An 18195-nucleotide genomic window follows, 5' to 3' on the forward strand; every position below is an offset into this window, starting at 1 on the left:
CCAGGGGCTCATCATTTTTAGGGGGTCCTCGCCCAGGGGCTCATCATTTTTAGGGGTCCTTGCCATTAAAGAAAAATCCTGATCTAGGCCTACCCATCTATCATTGTATTCTTATTATACTCCTCCAGAATATCTTCAACTTGACTCAAAACATGTTTTAGGAGGGTAAAACAATCCCCATTTTATTATAAATTGATATTACAAAAAAAGCATTGAAAATACATTAACATGGGTACGTTTACATGCACAATAATCAGATATTAAACTGATTATGACAGGCAATGTATGGAAAGTCATGTAAACACCTTACTCTGTTCATCTTAAAATCGGCTTAAGGTCAAAATGGAAGTAAGTTTACGCCGAATAAAACACCTGGTTTTTTGAGCAATCTTTTGAATTATTAGGACTTGTAAACAACATAATCGGCATTCCAGCAATGTATCTGATCTGTGCATGTGCCAGCAGCAGTAGCGCAACCCTTCCTCTAATGGGCGAGTGAAGCGAGTTCGGAAAAACTGAAAATATGCATCTTAGGAATAGTTTTCACATACACACTTTATACTGTATGTCCGAACTCAGAATCAAATAGGCTTCACAAAAAACATGGTCACTATGGTTGCCCGATTTCAGATGTGTCCATGTAAACATGATTATTAGGGAAATCAATAAATAAATAAATGTTTTAAAACAAACTATTATATTAATCTATCCACAATAATCGTATTATTGTGTGCATGTAACCCTGCTCATTAATAATTGTCTCTTGGGACTGCTCAGTAACCATTGCCTCTAAGACTATTTATATTTTTCTGACCACTGGACCTGAAAAGTCTCAACAGTGTCCAGTTTAATTGTAAACAAACATACACATTTTACCTCTGAGCCGACATGTGTAGTACTGTTAATCTCCGTGATGGGTTTACCATTGATGACCATACAGAACCCTGAGCAACTTCATGAAACATCGTTATGGCGCACCTTTGTGACCTCATCAGCCTCATCCTCGGATGAATCCTGCGTAAGGTCCACAGTGGCGACTTCCGTTGACACAGCACTGGTGGTTGCAGTCACACTACTACCACTGTATGCCTCTGTTGGAGAGAGATACGGGTGAGAGCACTGCTAACCCACACCGGTATTCTGAATTGTGATCCAAGCGCTTAACTCAAATTTCCGCCTAAGTGTCCCTTTGACATCGGTGACTGATTGATGAAACGGAGTTGAGACAGCTATTATCTCAACTCTGAATCTGTGGTCTCTGTTCATAGTCTCACCCATCTTCTCCAAACGTGCCGAAGACTGTGTTGTTCTGCTCACGCCATCTATAACAAATCCCCAAGAGCCGTCAGACAGGTATTCTACCTCTGTATTGTCCTGAAAGCCCTCCAACGCCAGGATCACAGTCAGTAACCTGCATATAGGAGAACACCACACTTCATTATCATAAATGTAGGTGATGCCGACTCTTGGCCAAGTCTCCCTTCCCAAAAGAGTATCTATAGGCTATTATAATACAGTGAACCACAACTGCCGGTGGATTTACATCCTACAATTTGACTGATTTCTACATTTTAGTCTCAAAAGAAGCACGTTTTCCGGGACCGTGGGGTAGGCAACTTTAGATTTCACTGTTTTATATGAAAGGGAGGGAGATGCAGAGTAGCATGATGATGAAACCACAGATTAAATCAATCACCATAGAGACCAGATAGTCATACAGAGATGCCAAAGGACAGGGTGCCTCTACTGTAAATATATGATACACAATTACCCATCGATAATTAGCTGGCTGTAAGGAACTGGCTCGTGACACACTGGGCAGGTCCAGGTGGGCCTCTTCTCATTCATCTGCAGGTAGAGCATCCCGTCGAAGCATTGGAGGTGGGCGCACTTACGCCCCCTGCAGGGCACTGACAGACGCATCTTCCCCAGCTGGCAGAGAGGAGAAAGGAGGGGTAATCATTCCACCAAATAGTTGCAAAACTAAAACGAGAGTTTCTATTGGACAAATTCAGGCAGGTCCCTCCCTGTTTCATTCCATTTGTTTCCGTTTAAGAAAAGTTTGGCAACAGAATCAGCGGAATGAATACACCCCTTGGCAGAACGTTGTGGAACATTCAGACAGAAATGTGGTATGTAGAACAAACATGCCCCTGACATGTACAATAAGAAATCATGTCAGCTCTATAAAACGTGGTTCATGGTTGAAGATGCCCCTGAACACCGATTTACTGCAGGATCAGATTAACCAACCCCAAACCCAACACCAATCTCGTGCAGGATCAGATTATCCAACCCCAAAACCAATATACTGCAGGATCAGATTATCCAACCCCAAAACCAGTCTTGTGCAGGATCAGATTATCCAACCCCAACACCAATCTCGTGCAGGATCAGATTATCCAACCCCAAACCCAACACCAATCTCGTGAAGGATCAGATTATCCAACCCCAAAACCAACACCAATCCACCGCAGGATCAGATTATCCAAACCCAAACCCAACACCAATCTACCGCAGGATCAGATTATCCAACCCCAAACCCAACACCAATCTACCGCAGGATCAGATTCTCCAACCCCAACACCAATCTACTGCAGGATCAGATTATCCAACCCCAATACCAATCTACTGCAGGATCAGATTATCCAACCCCAAACCTAACCTTGACCATTAGATCAGTGTTTCTTAATACGGTTCCTGGGTACCCAAAGGGGTGCACATTTTTGTTTTTGCCCTAGCGCTACACACCTGATTCCACTAATCAAAGGTTTGATGAGTTGATTAGTGAATCAGGGCAAAAACTAAAAAGTGCACCCCTTTGTCTATAGATGGCTATATTAGATGCATTAAATGGGTTGGACAGTTGGAGTCAACTTCCTGTCAGTCAGTTCAATTTGGTCATGACTTTCTGTTTCAGGGGAATTTCTTCTGAAGGAATTGTCGCCCTTTGCAGCTGAGGGATAAGTGGCAAACTCTTACCGGACAGATAATGGACACTTGTAGTCCTGTTGTGGTCACCTCACACTCTGGGTCGAAACGCAGCTTCTCCTGGACTACAAATACCAGAGAGCATCAACTCAAGATGGCTGCTAATATACAAGAAGTCAGTGGTCTTTTTGCACTGTATTTGTGTGCGATAAAGGCAAAATTAGTGTGCGCTTTTGTGTGTGTTGCCATACTCACTGCGCTTTCTGCAGAATGTCAGACTCTCCACTGATTGGCTCTTCAGTTGACTGAGGAGGTCTGAGGGGGACAGCACCTTCACCAGGTACACAGCCACAGAGTACCTCTACATACACACGCTAAATCTTACTTAGTAATTTAAGACACAAAGCTCCTTATGGATAGAATAAATACATAAATGAAAACAAAATCATTAAAATAATAATGAGGGGAAAAGACAACATACTTTGCAACATCTCTCCCACCAGACACATAAACGAGATGAGGGGAGGAGGCTGAGAGAAACTTCTGGCGTTATGTTGATGGGTGTACAGTGTCTGTGAAGTTCCTGTCCCAGCACATCGGAAGGATAGTGAAGAATGATTGGTGAAGAGACCACAACAGTTCACAACATTGTCAGTTCAACATTTAACAGTTTTTGGTGCTTACTGGTAGGGGTATGAGTTTCTGATTAACTCTGATGCACAGGCATGGTGGGTATTGATCCTCCTCGTACCCAAGACTCTCTGTGAAGCAGAATCTGAAAGAGGTCAGAGGTCAGAGGTCAGTCAGCCTTTGGCATAACGTACAGAAGTGGCGACATCATCAGATGAGCAGTTACATAAGCTCTTGGTTATTGATTAGAGAATGTCGTACTCCAGTCCTTTCTAGTGATGACCGGCAGGTGGCTACAGGCCCCATCCTACTCACCTGAGAACCACCTGGACACTCGGCACACCTGGTCGCAGCTCCCTGTGGATACATACACAGATCTCAGAATGACTGTGCTGGTATTAGTTTTGTAAACAGACAATATTATGGTGAGTTTGAGTGAATTCTGTGTAGTAAGAAAAGGTGCTGACTTGCAGTTTCTGTTCTGCTCCACTTGCTTTGGCGTCAGCCTGATGATGAACTCCTGGTCCTGCATGTCGGAAAAGAAAGAGCCCACTGGATGGACACACAGGGAGAATCTCAATTGCATACTCCTCACGTCTCTCTTCGCCTCCATCGCGAAACACATTGGATTAGAAAAAGTCAGAGGTTCCTTCCCTCTGACCTTCTCAAAACCCATTGGAGAAGGAGGCGAGGAGTATGCAATTTAGATTCTCCCACAGACAACCTCAGTGGGAGAAGAGAAACGGTCATGTCAAACAATCAAACCTCAATTCAGCCCCAAGATTCAAGTTTTACTAAGGAAACTATAAGGTCAACCTACCCAGTTGTGTGGGGGGTAGGATTGTCCCCAGGGTTTGGTAGAAGGGAAGGGGTACCATCTGGAACAATCTAGGATTGTGTGTGAGATGGTTTATGTGCTGTGTGGGGTTGTGTGTTGGCTCCACCACCGGCGCCACGGTCTGCTCCTCCTGGTGGCTTCCAGGAGTCCTCTAGTTGGGATGAGATTGTCAGAACAGAGAAAATCAGAAATCAATACACTGCCAGAAACATAATTTTGAGACAGGCAGACTATAAACAGCAGTATTCCTGTTTCTCCTTATCAATAAAGTGGGAAAATCCCATGTCTGACCCACCTGGCTGTTGCCAGGAACTGTCTGGTAGGAGTAGCGTTCCTGGTAGAGCTGGCGCACGACTGTGAGCAGGTGGGGATTGCACTGGGTCTGTATAACCCCCACAGCTCTCACCAGCAGATTGGACTTTAGCCCACCCTTGGTCTGGCCCATGGCAGCCATTAGAGCACGTAGCTCTGTGACACGGAGATGCGCCAACAACATCTACAGGAGAGACAGAGGCACTAAATAAAATGGATTCTACTGATTGCAAGGTGACTCTTGAACACAACAGGTATATACAGCCCGGAAATCCCAAGATTGTGTAAATGTTCCTTACAAGTCTGAATGTTGAATACAATTACATTTAAATGTACTCTACAGGTTGTCTGTGCAGTTTATCCTTCTGCTGCTCAAAATTTTAGACAATATGTAGGCATATGGTTCAGTTCGGCTGAGAATTTATTTTACATTGGATATTCGGGTTTCAATAAAAAATACAAATAAAGATTTCAAAAAAAGGTGTGTATTGTTCTCCATCCTCCCTTGATACAGAATATACTATTTTCATTGTCTAGGCATGCTTAGTTCAATAGATAGACGAGAGAAAACCGAATATCCAATGTAAAACACATTTTACCTTGGTACCTAATCACATACCTACAGCTATAATAATAATAATAATAATATGTGTATTCGTTTTTGTGTATGGGTGGTCCCGGGGATCGAACCCACTACCTTGGCGTTACAAGCGCCGTGCTCTACCAGCTAAGCTACAGAGGACCACAAGGAGGACCACAGCTCTTTAAAAAGTCTGATAAACAATACTTTCCTGTGGATATTTTGTCTCAAATTTCGAGCAACAGAAGGACAAACCACACAGACAACCAGTAGAGTAAGTTTATATTACATTTTATTCAACATTCTGGCTTGTAAGGAACATTTACACGATTTTGCACGTCTCAGGCTGTATATACCAATTAATTGTGTATTACAGCCTGATTAATCAGACTACCATGAGCGCTGCTTGTTTATCTAGAGAATGTATTGACCGAATGCCAAATGTTACTTACAGTTGCTTCTTCTCTGTCATCTGCCATCTGAAATTACTTACTCTTAGAAGAGTGACACGATGGATATGAAAAATGAACGGTACAAACAGATCAGGTGCTCTTAATTGATTGGCTCGCCAGGTGTGTCAAAGGTCGGTCGAGATGTTGGTTGTGTTCCCGTTGTTGCTCAGACGTCGTCGTGATTCGTTTTTCCGAGTGACTCGTTTATTTTAGTCGTTCGTTTGACCTGCTGGCATACGATGGATGAAGACAACTGAGAACTCTGAAAAAAACGAGCTTCAACTGAGAAAAATAGTTTTGAACTATCATCCAACTCGGAATAGGCGATTTGCACAGGCGAGCATGGCGTATTTCCGGTTAAATCTCAGGATGGATGTAAACTTCCGGTTATCGTAGAATGCTGTGCTACCGTATGCTAGCATTGAATGCTTGTCGTCAAAAACATCCAAAACGGTTAATTTTCGTCCTTGTTGTTGTTTATCTTAATGTTTATGTTCATGTTTTTACTTGTAATACTTCGTCTTGACTTATAACACGATGACGTGTAAACGTACGAAAGTGTCCTTTCAAAAACGGGATGGGGTGTCTGCCAGATGCAATTCTTCTGTTAGTTTTTTGCAGCCGACACTTTCTAAGTGAAGATGTGATAGAGCCTCCGACTCCAGCTGGGCGCAGACGTCTGAAGAAGGGAGCTGTTCCAGTGCTGTTTCAATGGAACAATTTCAGTCTTCCAGCCCCACAGCCTGGAGTATGGGAAAGGACCGAGCGTCCCAACACAGAAACCATGAATGATCCTAATTCCTAATTCCGCTTGCCGGAGTAGCATCTGGTTTGGGCTTCACTACAACCATGGCATTCACAGGTCCTGGCTTCACTCCCTATTTATTTATGAGATGGTATTAGGAGAGATGCTAGTATGCATGTGACACAACTGTCTGGTATTGAAATTATACAAACCATTGTTCGTGGTTTATGCCACTTCTGCTCTGTTTCAGTGCACGAAAGTACAGGAGGGACGACAGACATGCCACATATATAGTAATGCAACCAAATGATTGCATATCCCACACCCAGCCACACAGGAACAGTAGCTTTTAACAAGCACAACTGGCTGTGAATCACGCAATGTCATCTGAAATACACTGAAGCATAATTTAATGGGTTTTGAAAGACGAGGGTCTACAGCAGGAGGAGTAGGAGCAAAACTTGTTCTTTCTACATTTTACTGGTGTAAGCAACTTATCTACTGTCTCTTGTCACTTTTGTGCTTTCTGCATCACTTTCCTACTGTCTTGCACCACTTACCTATTGTCTTGTGCCATTTACCTACCTTCAAACAGTATTGGCAGAGCAGTAGGTGAGTGGTGCAACATTGTAGCCTAGTACCAATAACAACAGTAGAGTGAAGGTTTTGCTCCTAATTCCTCTTGAAAAGTAGAAACATCAAGTACAAAAGCAAGGAAGTTGGGCCATATGTTTATAAAGAAAGAAGTAAAGATGACAGGACAGTTTTGAGTAGAACAGCAGCAGTTTGAAGGTTAGCTGAGTGGAATATGTTACTGTCATTGCAGTCATCAAGTCAGGAAAAAGTAGTAATCTCATTATTGTTTACATTTCAAACCAAACTCCAATTTGTTTACAACAGACCCAACAACAAAGCATGGCAATTCCCACTCAGCTACCCTGGTCTGTATTAGGCTACCACTGTTCAGCTATCGTGAAAACCACTAAAGTTCTAAAGTGTTCTCTTAGCAATGGCAATCAAAGCTGTGGTAACATTAAACGAGTAAAACATGTGTTGAACAGAACCTTGAACAAGTTCAACAGAACTTTGAACGTGTCACTTAATCTAGTCCTACTCTCAACTGGTGTGGTGGCTTTAGTTTCTTCATTGAGTGGTAGCAGTGGGCTCTCACAGAGATCTCATTTGTAGCCCTGTTTTTACCTGATTCTTTCATAAAAGTACAAACACATGAAGTGAGAGGTATATGCACATGATTAAACTTTATTTAAAGCATGATTAGCCTGAAGCAGGATGGAGTCATGACTTAAAACACCAAAGCAAGGCTTCTAGCTCAGGCTAGCTAGCGTTAGCATATTACCTTCAAAGTTGCAAAGAAAAGAAGAAACGTAAAATTTGAAGCCTTTATCCAATTTGCTACGTGGTGTCGTACTGGATGTCCGGACGACCCTCCGTATATCATTAACAGATACTTTAGGCAACTCCAGCAAACACCTTGTAAACTTCATCTCTGCCATCATAACGGTCTACTGTCACTGTCTAATGTTTTTTTCCGGTAACTGGAAATGTCCAAGCATCCTTACGCCAATGCGGAAGTGATGCGTGCATAGAGCCTATTCCAACTTCGGGAAATCGGGTCTCTTTCTAGAGCTCCGACCTGAAGACCACTGACGTCATGATTTGACCTCTTATTTTTCAGAGTTCCCAGTTGTCTTGAAAGCACAGCTAGTTCCTGAGTTGTGAATATGAATATGAATGTAATTATTAATGTATGAATATGAATGTATTATTTATATTTTGAAATGATTATGATCATGACTAGCCTACTTTACTATGGATTGCCAAGCATGTTAAACTGATCAGCACATTTGGAATATACCTATTATACAGTACCTGTCAAAAGTTTGGACACACCTACACATTCCAGGGTTTTTCTTTATTTTTACTATTTTCTATGTTGTAGAATAATAGTGAAGACATCACAACTATGAAATAACACATATGGAATCATGTAGTAACCAAAAAAGTGTTAAACAAATCAATATATATTTTATATTTAAGATTTATCAAAGTAGCCACCCTTTGCCTTGGTGACAGCCATTTTTTTTTTCAACAGGACAAAGACCCAAAACACACCTCCAGGCTGTGTAAGGGCTATTTGACCAAGAAGGAGAGTGATGGTGTGCTGCATCAGATGACCTGGCCTCCACAATCACCCGACCTCAACCCAATTGAGATGGTTTGGGATGAGTTGGACCACAGAGTGAAGGAAAAGCAGCCAACAAGTGCTCGGCATATGTGAGAACTCCTTCAAGACTGTTGGAAAAGCATTCCAGGTGAAGCTGGTTGAGAGAATGCCAAGAGTGTGCAAAGCTGTCATCAAGGCAAAGGGTGGCTACTTTGAAGAATCTCAAATATAAAATATATTTTCATTTGTTTAACGCTTTTTTTGGTTACTACATAATTCCATATGTGTTATTTCATAGTTTTGATGTCTTCACTATTATTCTACAATGTAGAAAATAGTCAAAATAAAGAAAAACCCTTGAATGAGTAGGTGTGTCCAAACTTTTGACTGGTACTGTATATAGGCTAACATTAATTTTGGTCATACACGTTAGATTGCCTGTAGGCCCTGTTAAAATAGTTAAGGCTATGTAATCAAAATATGCATATTTTTATTTAATCATCAAGACATTGGTGCTTGCAAAATTTAAATGATGTGATTGATTGGATCTGTAATCTCATGTCATTTAATTCAAAACATTGTGTTGACTGTTATTGTTAAATGTACACGCTGTGATTAAATTAGTGAATGTTTAGAATAACATATTCATGTTAAAAACGAAAAGCTTTGCTCCTTTCAGCAGCTTTAGTAAATGGGTCGTTAGAAACCTCTAGATGGCGCCAGGTTATTATAAACGAAGTGGCTGATTGCGCCGTGACGATTTCCATCATAAACATCCTCTATAAACCACTTAATTAATCCATATTTTTTCCCACTACCCTCAGTAGACTACAGAAGACAAGAAACTTCTCCTCACATTGAAAAATATTTTCAAAACCTCCACCTTGGAAACCAGCTGTTAGTTTCGCATCAAGCAAACTCTGAATGCCCAGGAGCAATAACGTATTCACAATTATATGTGCTTTATTTCTTTACTGTACAGTTTCATCATGTTTAATCTACAACTACATATAATGCAATGTGATAGTGGGTTGAATTCCTGGGACCACCTGTACGTAAAATGTATACACGCATGACTTTAAGTTGATTTGGATAAAAGCGTAGATGGCATATAGGCTATGGAGTAAATGGAATTTATTTATATATATATATATATATATATATATATATATATATATATATATATACAGTACCAGTCAAAAGTTTGGACACCTATTCATTCCAGGGTTTTTCTTTATTTTTACTATTTTCTACATTGTAGAATAATAGTGAAGACATCAAAACTATGAAAAACACATATGGAATCATGTAGTAACCAAAAAAGTGTTAAACAAATCAATATATATTTAATATTTAAGATTTATCAAAGTAGCCACCCTTTGCCTTGGTGACAGCCATTTGTTTTTCAACAGGACAAAGACCCAAAACACACCTCCAGGCTGTGTAAGGGCTATTTGACCAAGAAGGAGAGTGATGGTGTGCTGCATCAAATGACCTGGCCTCTACAATCACCCGACCTCAACCCAATTGAGATGGTTTGGGATGAGTTGGACCACAGAGTGAAGGAAAAGCAGCCAACAAGTGCTCAGCATATGTGAGAACTCCTTCAAGACTGTTGGAAAAGCATTCCTCATGAAGCTGGTTGAGAGAATGCCAAGAGTGTGCAAAGCTGTCATCAAGGCAAAGGGTGGCTATGGCTTTTTTGGATATTACATGATTCCATATGTGTTATTTCATAGTTTTGATGTCTTCACTATTATTCTACAATGTAGAAAATAATAAAAAAGAAAGAAAAACCCTGGAATGAGTAGGTGTTTCCAAATTTTTGACTGGTACTGTGTATACAGTGGGGGGAAAAAAGTATTTAGTCAGCCACCAATTGTGCAAGTTCTCCCACTTAAAAAGATGAGAGAGGCCTGTAATTTTCATCATAGGTACACGTCAACTATGACAGACAAAATGAGAAAGAAAAATCCAGAAAATCAAATTGTAGGATTTTTAATGAATTTATTTGCAAATTATGGTGGAAAATAAGTATTTGGTCAATAACAAAAGTTTCTCAATACTTTGTTATATACCCTTTGTTGGCAATGACACAGGTCAAACGTTTTCTGTAAGTCTTCACAAGGTTTTCACACACCGTTGCTGGTATTTTGGCCCATTCCTCCATGCAGATCTCCTCTAGAGCAGTGATGTTTTGGGGCTGTCGCTGGGCAACACGGACTTTCAACTCCCTCCAAAGATTTTCTATGGGGTTGAGATCTGGAGACTGGCTAGGCCACTCCAGGACCTTGAAATGCTTCTTACGAAGCCACTCCTTCGTTGCCCGGGCGGTGTGTTTGGGATCATTGTCATGCTGAAAGACCCAGCCACGTTTCATCTTCAATGCCCTTGCTGATGGAAGGAGGTTTTCACTCAAAATCTCACGATACATGGCCCCATTCATTCTTTCCTTTACACGGATCAGTCGTCCTGGTCCCTTTGCAGAAAAACAGCCCCAAAGCATGATGTTTCCACCCCCATGCTTCACAGTAGGTATGGTGTTCTTTGGATGCAACTCAGCATTCTTTGTCCTCCATACACGACGAGTTGAGTTTTTACCAAAAAAGTTATATTTTGGTTTCATCTGACCATATGACATTCTCCCAATCCTCTTCTGGATCATCCAAATGCACTCTAGCAAACTTCAGACGGGCCTGGACATGTACTGGCTTAAGCAGGGGGACACGTCTGGCACTGCAGGATTTGAGTCCCTGGCGGCGTAGTGTGTTACTGATGGTAGGCTTTGTTACTTTGGTCCCAGCTCTCTGCAGGTCATTCACTAGGTCCCCCCGTGTGGTTCTGGGATTTTTGCTCACCGTTCTTGTGATCATTTTGACCCCACGGGGTGAGATCTTGCGTGGAGCCCCAGATCGAGGGAGATTATCAGTGGTCTTGTATGTCTTCCATTTCCTAATAATTGCTCCCACAGTTGATTTCTTCAAACCAAGCTGCTTACCTATTGCAGATTCAGTCTTCCCAGCCTGGTGCAGGTCTACAATTTTGTTTCTGGTGTCCTTTGACAGCTCTTTGGTCTTGGCCATAGTGGAGTTTGGAGTGTGTTTGAGGTTGTGGACAGGTATCTTTTATACTGATAACAAGTTCAAACAGGTGCCATTAATACAGGTAACGAGTGGAGGACAGAGGAGCCTCTTAAAGAAGAAGTTACAGGTCTGTGAGAGCCAGAAATCTTGCTTGTTTGTAGGTGACCAAATACTTATTTTCCACCATCATTTGCAAATAAATTCATTAAAAAATCCTACAATGTGATTTTCTGGATTTTTTTCTCAATTTGTCTGTCATAGTTGACGTGTACCTATGATGAAAATTACAGGCCTCTCTCATCTTTTTAAGTGGGAGAACCTGCACAATTGGTGGCTGACTAAATACTTTTTTCCCCACTGTATATGTCACGACTTCCGCCGAGGCTGCCTCCCCTCCATGTTCGGGCAGGCTTCGGCGTTTGTGGTCACCGGCTTACTAGCCACTGCCGCTCCATATGTCATCATTCCATTTGTCTTGTCTTGTTAATTACACACACCTGGTTCTTATCCCCTCATTAGTCTGTGTATAAGTGTTCCCTCTGCCCCCCTGATTGTTTATTCGTGATAGTAGGGTAGCTCGGTGGAGCTACTCGTACATTGTTATTGCCGGGGTAGATATTTCCCCTGTGCCTGTTATTGTTGGAGCTACCGTTACCTTGTATTGCCAGGGTAGATTGTCCCCTGTGCCTGTTTCGTTTGTCGCTATCCAGCGCTATTTGTGTACGACGGAATAAACTCTGCATTCGGTGAATACCCTCCTGCGCCTGACTCCTTCTATCACACTCATCACAGAATCACCCACCCGCTATGGAGTCAGCGGGAGAAGAGCGCATGCCTGGAGTCGTGGCACGGGTCCAGGAGCATTCCACGATGCTGTCCAGCTTGGGGGAAGCGATGGATCGGGTTCTTCAGGTCGTCCAACGCCTGGAGAGGAGAGGACCCGATCTGTCGAGACCAGCTGGCCAACCGGATCCAGCAACATTTACATTTACATTTACGTCATTTAGCAGACGCTCTTATCCAGAGCGACTTACAAATTGGTGCATTCACCTTATAGCCAGTGGGATAAACACTTTACAATGTTTTTTTTTTGGGGGTAGAAGGATTACTTTATCCTATCCCAGGTATTCCTTAAAGAGGTGGGGTTTCAAATGTCTCTGGAAGGTGGTGAGTGACTCCGCTGTCCTGGCGTCGTGAGGGAGCTTGTTCCACCATTGGGGTGCCAGAGCAGCGAACAGTTTTGACTGGGCTGAGCGGGAACTGTGCTTCCGCAGAGGTAGGGGAGCCAGCAGGCTAGAGGTGGATGAACGAAATGCCCTCGTTTGGGTGTAGGGACTGATCAGAGCCTGAAGGTACGGAGGTGCCGTTCCCCTCACAGCTCCGTAGGTAAGCACCATGGTCTTGTAGCAGATGCAAGCTACAACTGGAAGCCAGTGGAGTGTGCGGAGGAGCGGGGTGACGTGAGAGAACTTGGGAAGGTTGAACACCAGACGGGCTGCGGCATTCTGGATGAGTTGTAGGGGTTTAATGGCACAGGCAGGGAGCCCAGCCAACAGCGAGTTGCAGTAATCCAGACGGGAGATGACAAGTGCCTGGATTAGGACCTGTGCCGCTTCCTGTGTAAGGCAGGGTCGTACTCTCCGAATGTTGTAGAGCATGAACCTACAGGATCGGGTCACCGCCTTGATGTTTGCGGAGAACGACAGGGTGTTGTCCAGGGTCACGCCAAGGCTCTTTGCACTGGGAGGAGGACACAACTGAGTTGTCAACCGTGATGGCGAGATCATGGAACGGGCAGTCCTTCCCCGGGAGGAAGAGCAGCTCCGTCCTGCCAAGGTTCAGCTTGAGGTGGTGATCCGTCATCCATACTGATATGTCTGCCAGACATGCAGAGATGCGATTCGCCACCTGGTTATCAGAAGGGGGAAAGGAGAAGATTAGTTGTGTGTCGTCTGCGTAGCAATGATAGGAGAGGCCATGTGAGGATATGACAGAGCCAAGTGACTTGGTGTATAGCGAGAATAGGAGAGGGCCTAGAACTGAGCCCTGGGGGACACCAGTGGTGAGAGCACGTGGTGCGGAGACAGCTTCTCGCCACGCCACTTGGTAGGAACGACCGGTCAGGTAGGACGCAATCCAAGAGTGAGCCGCGCCGGAGATGCCCAGCTCGGAGAGGGTGGAGAGGAGGATCTGATGGTTCACAGTATCAAAGGCAGCAGACAGGTCTAGAAGGACAAGAGCAGAGGAGAGAGAGTTAGCTTTAGCAGTGCGGAGAGCCTCCGTGACACAGAGAAGAGCAGTCTCAGTTGAATGACCAGTTTTGAAACCTGACTGGTTTGGATCAAGAAGGTCATTCTGAGAGAGATAGCAAGAGAGTTGGCTAAAGACGGCACGCTCAAGAGTTTTGGAGAGAAAAGAAAGAAGGGATATTGGTCTGTAGTTGTTGACATCAGAGGGATCGAGTGTTGTTTTTTTGAGAAGGGGTGCAACTCTCGCTCTCTTGAAGACGGAAGGGACATAGCCAGCTGTCAAGGATGAGTTGATCAGCGAGGTGAGGTAAGGGAGAAGGTCACCGGAGATGGTCTGGAGAAGAGAGGATGGGATAGGGTCAGCCACCTACACCCCAGCACCTGGAGGGATCCAGATATCCCGACCACGGGCGTTCGACGGAACGGCGGCGCTCTGCCATGGATTCCTCCTCCAACTGGACCTTTACTTCTCCAGCATCAGGCCGGCGCCATCGGAGCGGGAGAAGGTGCCGTCCTCGTTTCCTGCCTCTCGGGGAAAGCCCTGGAGTGGTGTTAAGAGAATTTATTAACTAACTATTTCAGTGTCTCTGTGCGTCTCCCAAAAGGTTGTAAGGCTTTTGGATCAAGAAACAGACAGAGCCTCAGTGCAATAGCCAGGTCTTTATTCAGAGAATTCTGTTATCACAATTTCAGAGTCCATCTTTTATACACACACGTCATACAAAAATCCCACCCGCTTTAGGCGGGCTGTATTTTTCCACTGTACATGGGTTTAGCTCATGTTTTCCTCTGCTCTCCTGACCATGAGGTCACACACACACACACACACACACACACACACACACACACACACACACACACACACACACACACACACACACACACACACATACATACACACACACATATACACACACACACATACACATGTTCTTATCATAGTCTACTCCCTGCTCGGGCAGGCTGCATTCCTCAGTTATCGCCATTTTCACAATATTCTGACTGCCTCATTGTACTTCTAACTAAGCTACACATATTATCAGATTATAGTTTTATGATTCTAACACTTTTCACACAGTTTCAGGGTGTAATAATTAGTCACTACTAAGAAAGTACTAATAATACTTAAAACAAGAACATTTCCGTCTGAGAGAGCGGAGGACGACAGAGACAGTGCCACTCTGGTGGCACGAAGGGACAGTACACCACACGTCGTAGTCAACGCTCTTTTGGGTCTGGAGGCGGCAGGCAGGGCACTCTCGCATTACCCCAGGTATCGAACACCCACACTCGTTCAGAGCCCTCTGCTGCGCACTGTACCCTACCTATCCACTTTCCCGATCACATGGTAGTTCCCCAGTGTAAGGCGCTAGTCGATTCAGGCACAGCTGGGAACTTTATGGACAGGGCATTCTCACGCCGTCAAGACATTTCATTGGTTCCCCTATCCATTCCACTCCCCATCAGAGCACTTGATAGTCGACCATTAGGGTCCGGGTTTGTAAAGGAAGTCACAGTACCAGTCACCATGATCACCCAGGAGACTCATTGTGAGCAGGTTACTTTTTCGATTATTGAGTCTCCTGCTTTCCCTGTGGTATTAGGTATCCCTTGGCTAGCACTCCACAACCCCACCTTCTCATGGCCGCAGAGGGTTCTCACGGGGTGGTTGCGAGAGTTTCAGGGTAGGTGTCTAGGTGTTTCTGTTGGTGCAACCACAGTGGAAAGTCCAGACGGTACCTCCACCGTGTGCATTCCCCCCGAAACCATGATCTGGCGCACACGTTTTCTAAGACACAGGCGACAAAATTACCACCTCATCGGGCAGGGGATTGCACGATAAACCTTCGGGTAGACGCTGTACCTCCCAGGAGTCATGTGTACCCCCTGTCGCAGGCTGAAACGGAGGCTATGGAAACATACGTCACCGAGTCCCTGGGTGAGTGGAGGTGGATGCGTCCGAGGTAGGGATAGGCGCTGTCCTGTCTCAATGCTTGGGCACGCCACCCAAGCTCCGCCCCTGTGCCTTTTTCTCAAAGAAGCTCAGCCCGGCGGAGCAGAACTAAGATGTTGGTGATCGGGAGCTGTTGGCTGTTGTCCGAGCTTTGACGGTGTGGAGGCATTGCCTCGAAGGGGCGAAACACCCTTTCCTCGTCTGGACGGACCACCGTAACCTGGAGTACATCCGGGCAGCGAGGAGGCTGAATCCTCGCCAGGCCAGGTGGGCCCTATTCTTCACCCGGTTTGATTTTACACTGTCATACCGGGTATGAAGAACGTGAAGGCAGACGCACTGTCCCGGCTGTATGACACAGAGGAGAGGCCCAGAGACAACACCCCCATACTCCCGGCCTCCTGCATTGTGGCGCCGGTAGTATGGGCGATGGACGCAGATATAGAGCAGGCATTACGCACAGATCCATCTCCACCTCAGTGTCCAGCTGGGCTGCGGTACGTGCCTGCTCTTATCCGTGATCATCTGATCTACTGGGCACACACGTCACCCTCCTCTGGTTACCCAGGTATTGGTCGTTCAGTGTGCTGCCTGACTGGAAAGTAGTGGTGGCCTACCTTGGCTAAGGACGTGAGGGTGTACGTCTCCTCCTGCTCGGTGTGCGCCCAGAGTAAGGCACCTAGGGACCTCCCAGCGGGTAAGTTACCACCTTTACCAGTTCCACAACGACCATGGTCTCACCTAAGTGTTGATTTTTTGACTGATCTTCCCCTCTCCCAAGGTAACACCACCATCCTGGTCGTTGTGGACCGCTTTTCCAAGTCCTGCCGCCTCCTTCCGCCTCCCCACGGCCCTGCAAACTGCGGAGGCCCTGTTTACTCACGTCTTCCGGCACTACGGGGTACCAGAGGATATCGTGTCCGACCGAGGTCCCCAGTTCACGTCCTAGGTCTGGAAGGCGTTCATGGAACGTCTGGGGGTCTTGGTCAGCCTGACCTCTGGGTTCCACCCCGACTCAAATGGGCAGGTGGAACGGGTAAATCAGGATGTGGGTAGGTTCCTGTGGTCCTACTGCCAGGACCGGCCGGGGGAGTGGTTAGTGTTCTTGCCATGGGCAGAATATGCCCAGAACTCTCTCCGCCACTCCTCTACTAACCTAACGCCATTCCAATGTGTTTTAGGTAACCAACCGGTTCTGGCACCGTGGCACCAGAGCCAGACCGAGGCTCCTGCGGTGGATGACTGGTTTCGGCGCACGGAGGAGACGTGGGACGCTGCCCACGTTCACCTCCAGTGCGCTGTGCGTCGTCAGAAGGCCAACACTGACCGCCACCGCAGTGAGGCCCCGGTCTTCGTACCGGGGGATGGGGTCTGGCTCTCGACCCGGAATCTGCCCCTCCGCCTGCCCTGCCGGAAGCTGAGCCCGCGGTTTGTGGGGCCGTTCAAAGTCCTGAGGAGAATCAAAGAGGTCACTTATAGGTTATTACTTCCCCCTGATTACCGTATTAGCCCCTCGTTTCATGTGTCTCTCCTCAGGCCGGTGGTGGTCTCCCTCAGAACAGCCTCAATTCATCAGGGCATGGACTCAGGACATCTACCCAAAGGACATCCAGCCAACTTGACACAACTGTGGGAAGCATTAGTCAACATGGGCCAATATCCCTGTGGAACGCTTTCAACACCTTGTAGGAAACTGTTGAGCGTGAAAACCCCAGCAGCGTTGCAGTTCATGACACAAACCGGTGTGCCTGGCACCTACTACCATACCCTGTTCAAAGGCACTTAAATCTTTTGTCTTGCCCATTCACCCTCTGAATGGCACACATACACAATCCATGTCTCAATTGTCTCAAGGCTTAAAAATCATTATTTAACCTGTCTCCTCCGCTTCATCTACACTGATTGAAGTGGATTTAACAAGTGATATCAATAAGGGATCATAGCTTTCACCTGGATTCACCTGGTATTTCTATGTCATGGAAAGAGCATAATGTTTTGTACACTCAGTGTATATTAAATGGTTATATATGTTTATAACCTTTGGGGGGGAGCTGTAGTCCAGTCCAGGTAGTCATCACTGGTATGGCAGCCCACTGTAGGTAATTTCTGTATACCCCCCCTCAATCCCTTAGTCGGCGGTGGCGTAACCATGGCGACAACCCTCTGTCCAGCGCCATAGTAACGCCCTATGACCCAGGAGAGGTAACCTTTGGCCTGAGGGTCATCAGCAAGGATC

General features: G+C 45.2%; 1 protein-coding gene across 2 annotated transcripts; it reads right to left on the minus strand.

The window, feature by feature from the left end:
• Positions 1 to 151: 151 nt before the first annotated feature.
• On the minus strand, positions 152 to 7143 carry pias4b (protein inhibitor of activated STAT, 4b). Of its 2 annotated transcripts, XM_041842644.2 has the most exons (12): positions 5744 to 7143; positions 4695 to 4895; positions 4382 to 4550; positions 4029 to 4113; positions 3877 to 3918; positions 3616 to 3706; positions 3413 to 3514; positions 3187 to 3292; positions 2983 to 3056; positions 1772 to 1932; positions 1275 to 1411; positions 152 to 1091 (listed from the first exon to the last, which is right to left on the minus strand). In XM_041842644.2, exons 1-12 carry the CDS (start codon positions 5768 to 5770, stop codon positions 955 to 957), a joined length of 1332 nt encoding a protein of 443 aa, XP_041698578.1. In that variant the 5' UTR covers positions 5771 to 7143; the 3' UTR covers positions 152 to 954. The 2 variants fall into 2 exon arrangements, with proteins under 2 accessions (XP_041698578.1, XP_041698577.1); XM_041842643.2 differs by having other exon boundaries at positions 998 to 1411.
• Between the last annotated feature and the right edge of the window lie 11052 nt (positions 7144 to 18195).

This window comes from Coregonus clupeaformis, chromosome 21, assembly GCF_020615455.1.
Source record: "Coregonus clupeaformis isolate EN_2021a chromosome 21, ASM2061545v1, whole genome shotgun sequence".
Lineage (NCBI taxonomy): Eukaryota > Metazoa > Chordata > Actinopteri > Salmoniformes > Salmonidae > Coregonus > Coregonus clupeaformis.

Bases quoted from the DNA above. Each gene is read 5' to 3' on its own strand.
- pias4b (XM_041842643.2), bottom strand. From the start codon at position 5,770: ATGGCAGATGACAGAGAAGAAGCAACT. The intron at 4,896-5,743 runs GTAAGTAACATT...TCTCTCCTGTAG, and splicing joins ATGACAGAGAAGAAGCAACT to ATGTTGTTGGCGCATCTCCG. The intron at 1,933-2,982 runs GTAAGAGTTTGC...CCTCTCTGCCAG, and splicing joins AAGTGTCCATTATCTGTCCG to CTGGGGAAGATGCGTCTGTC.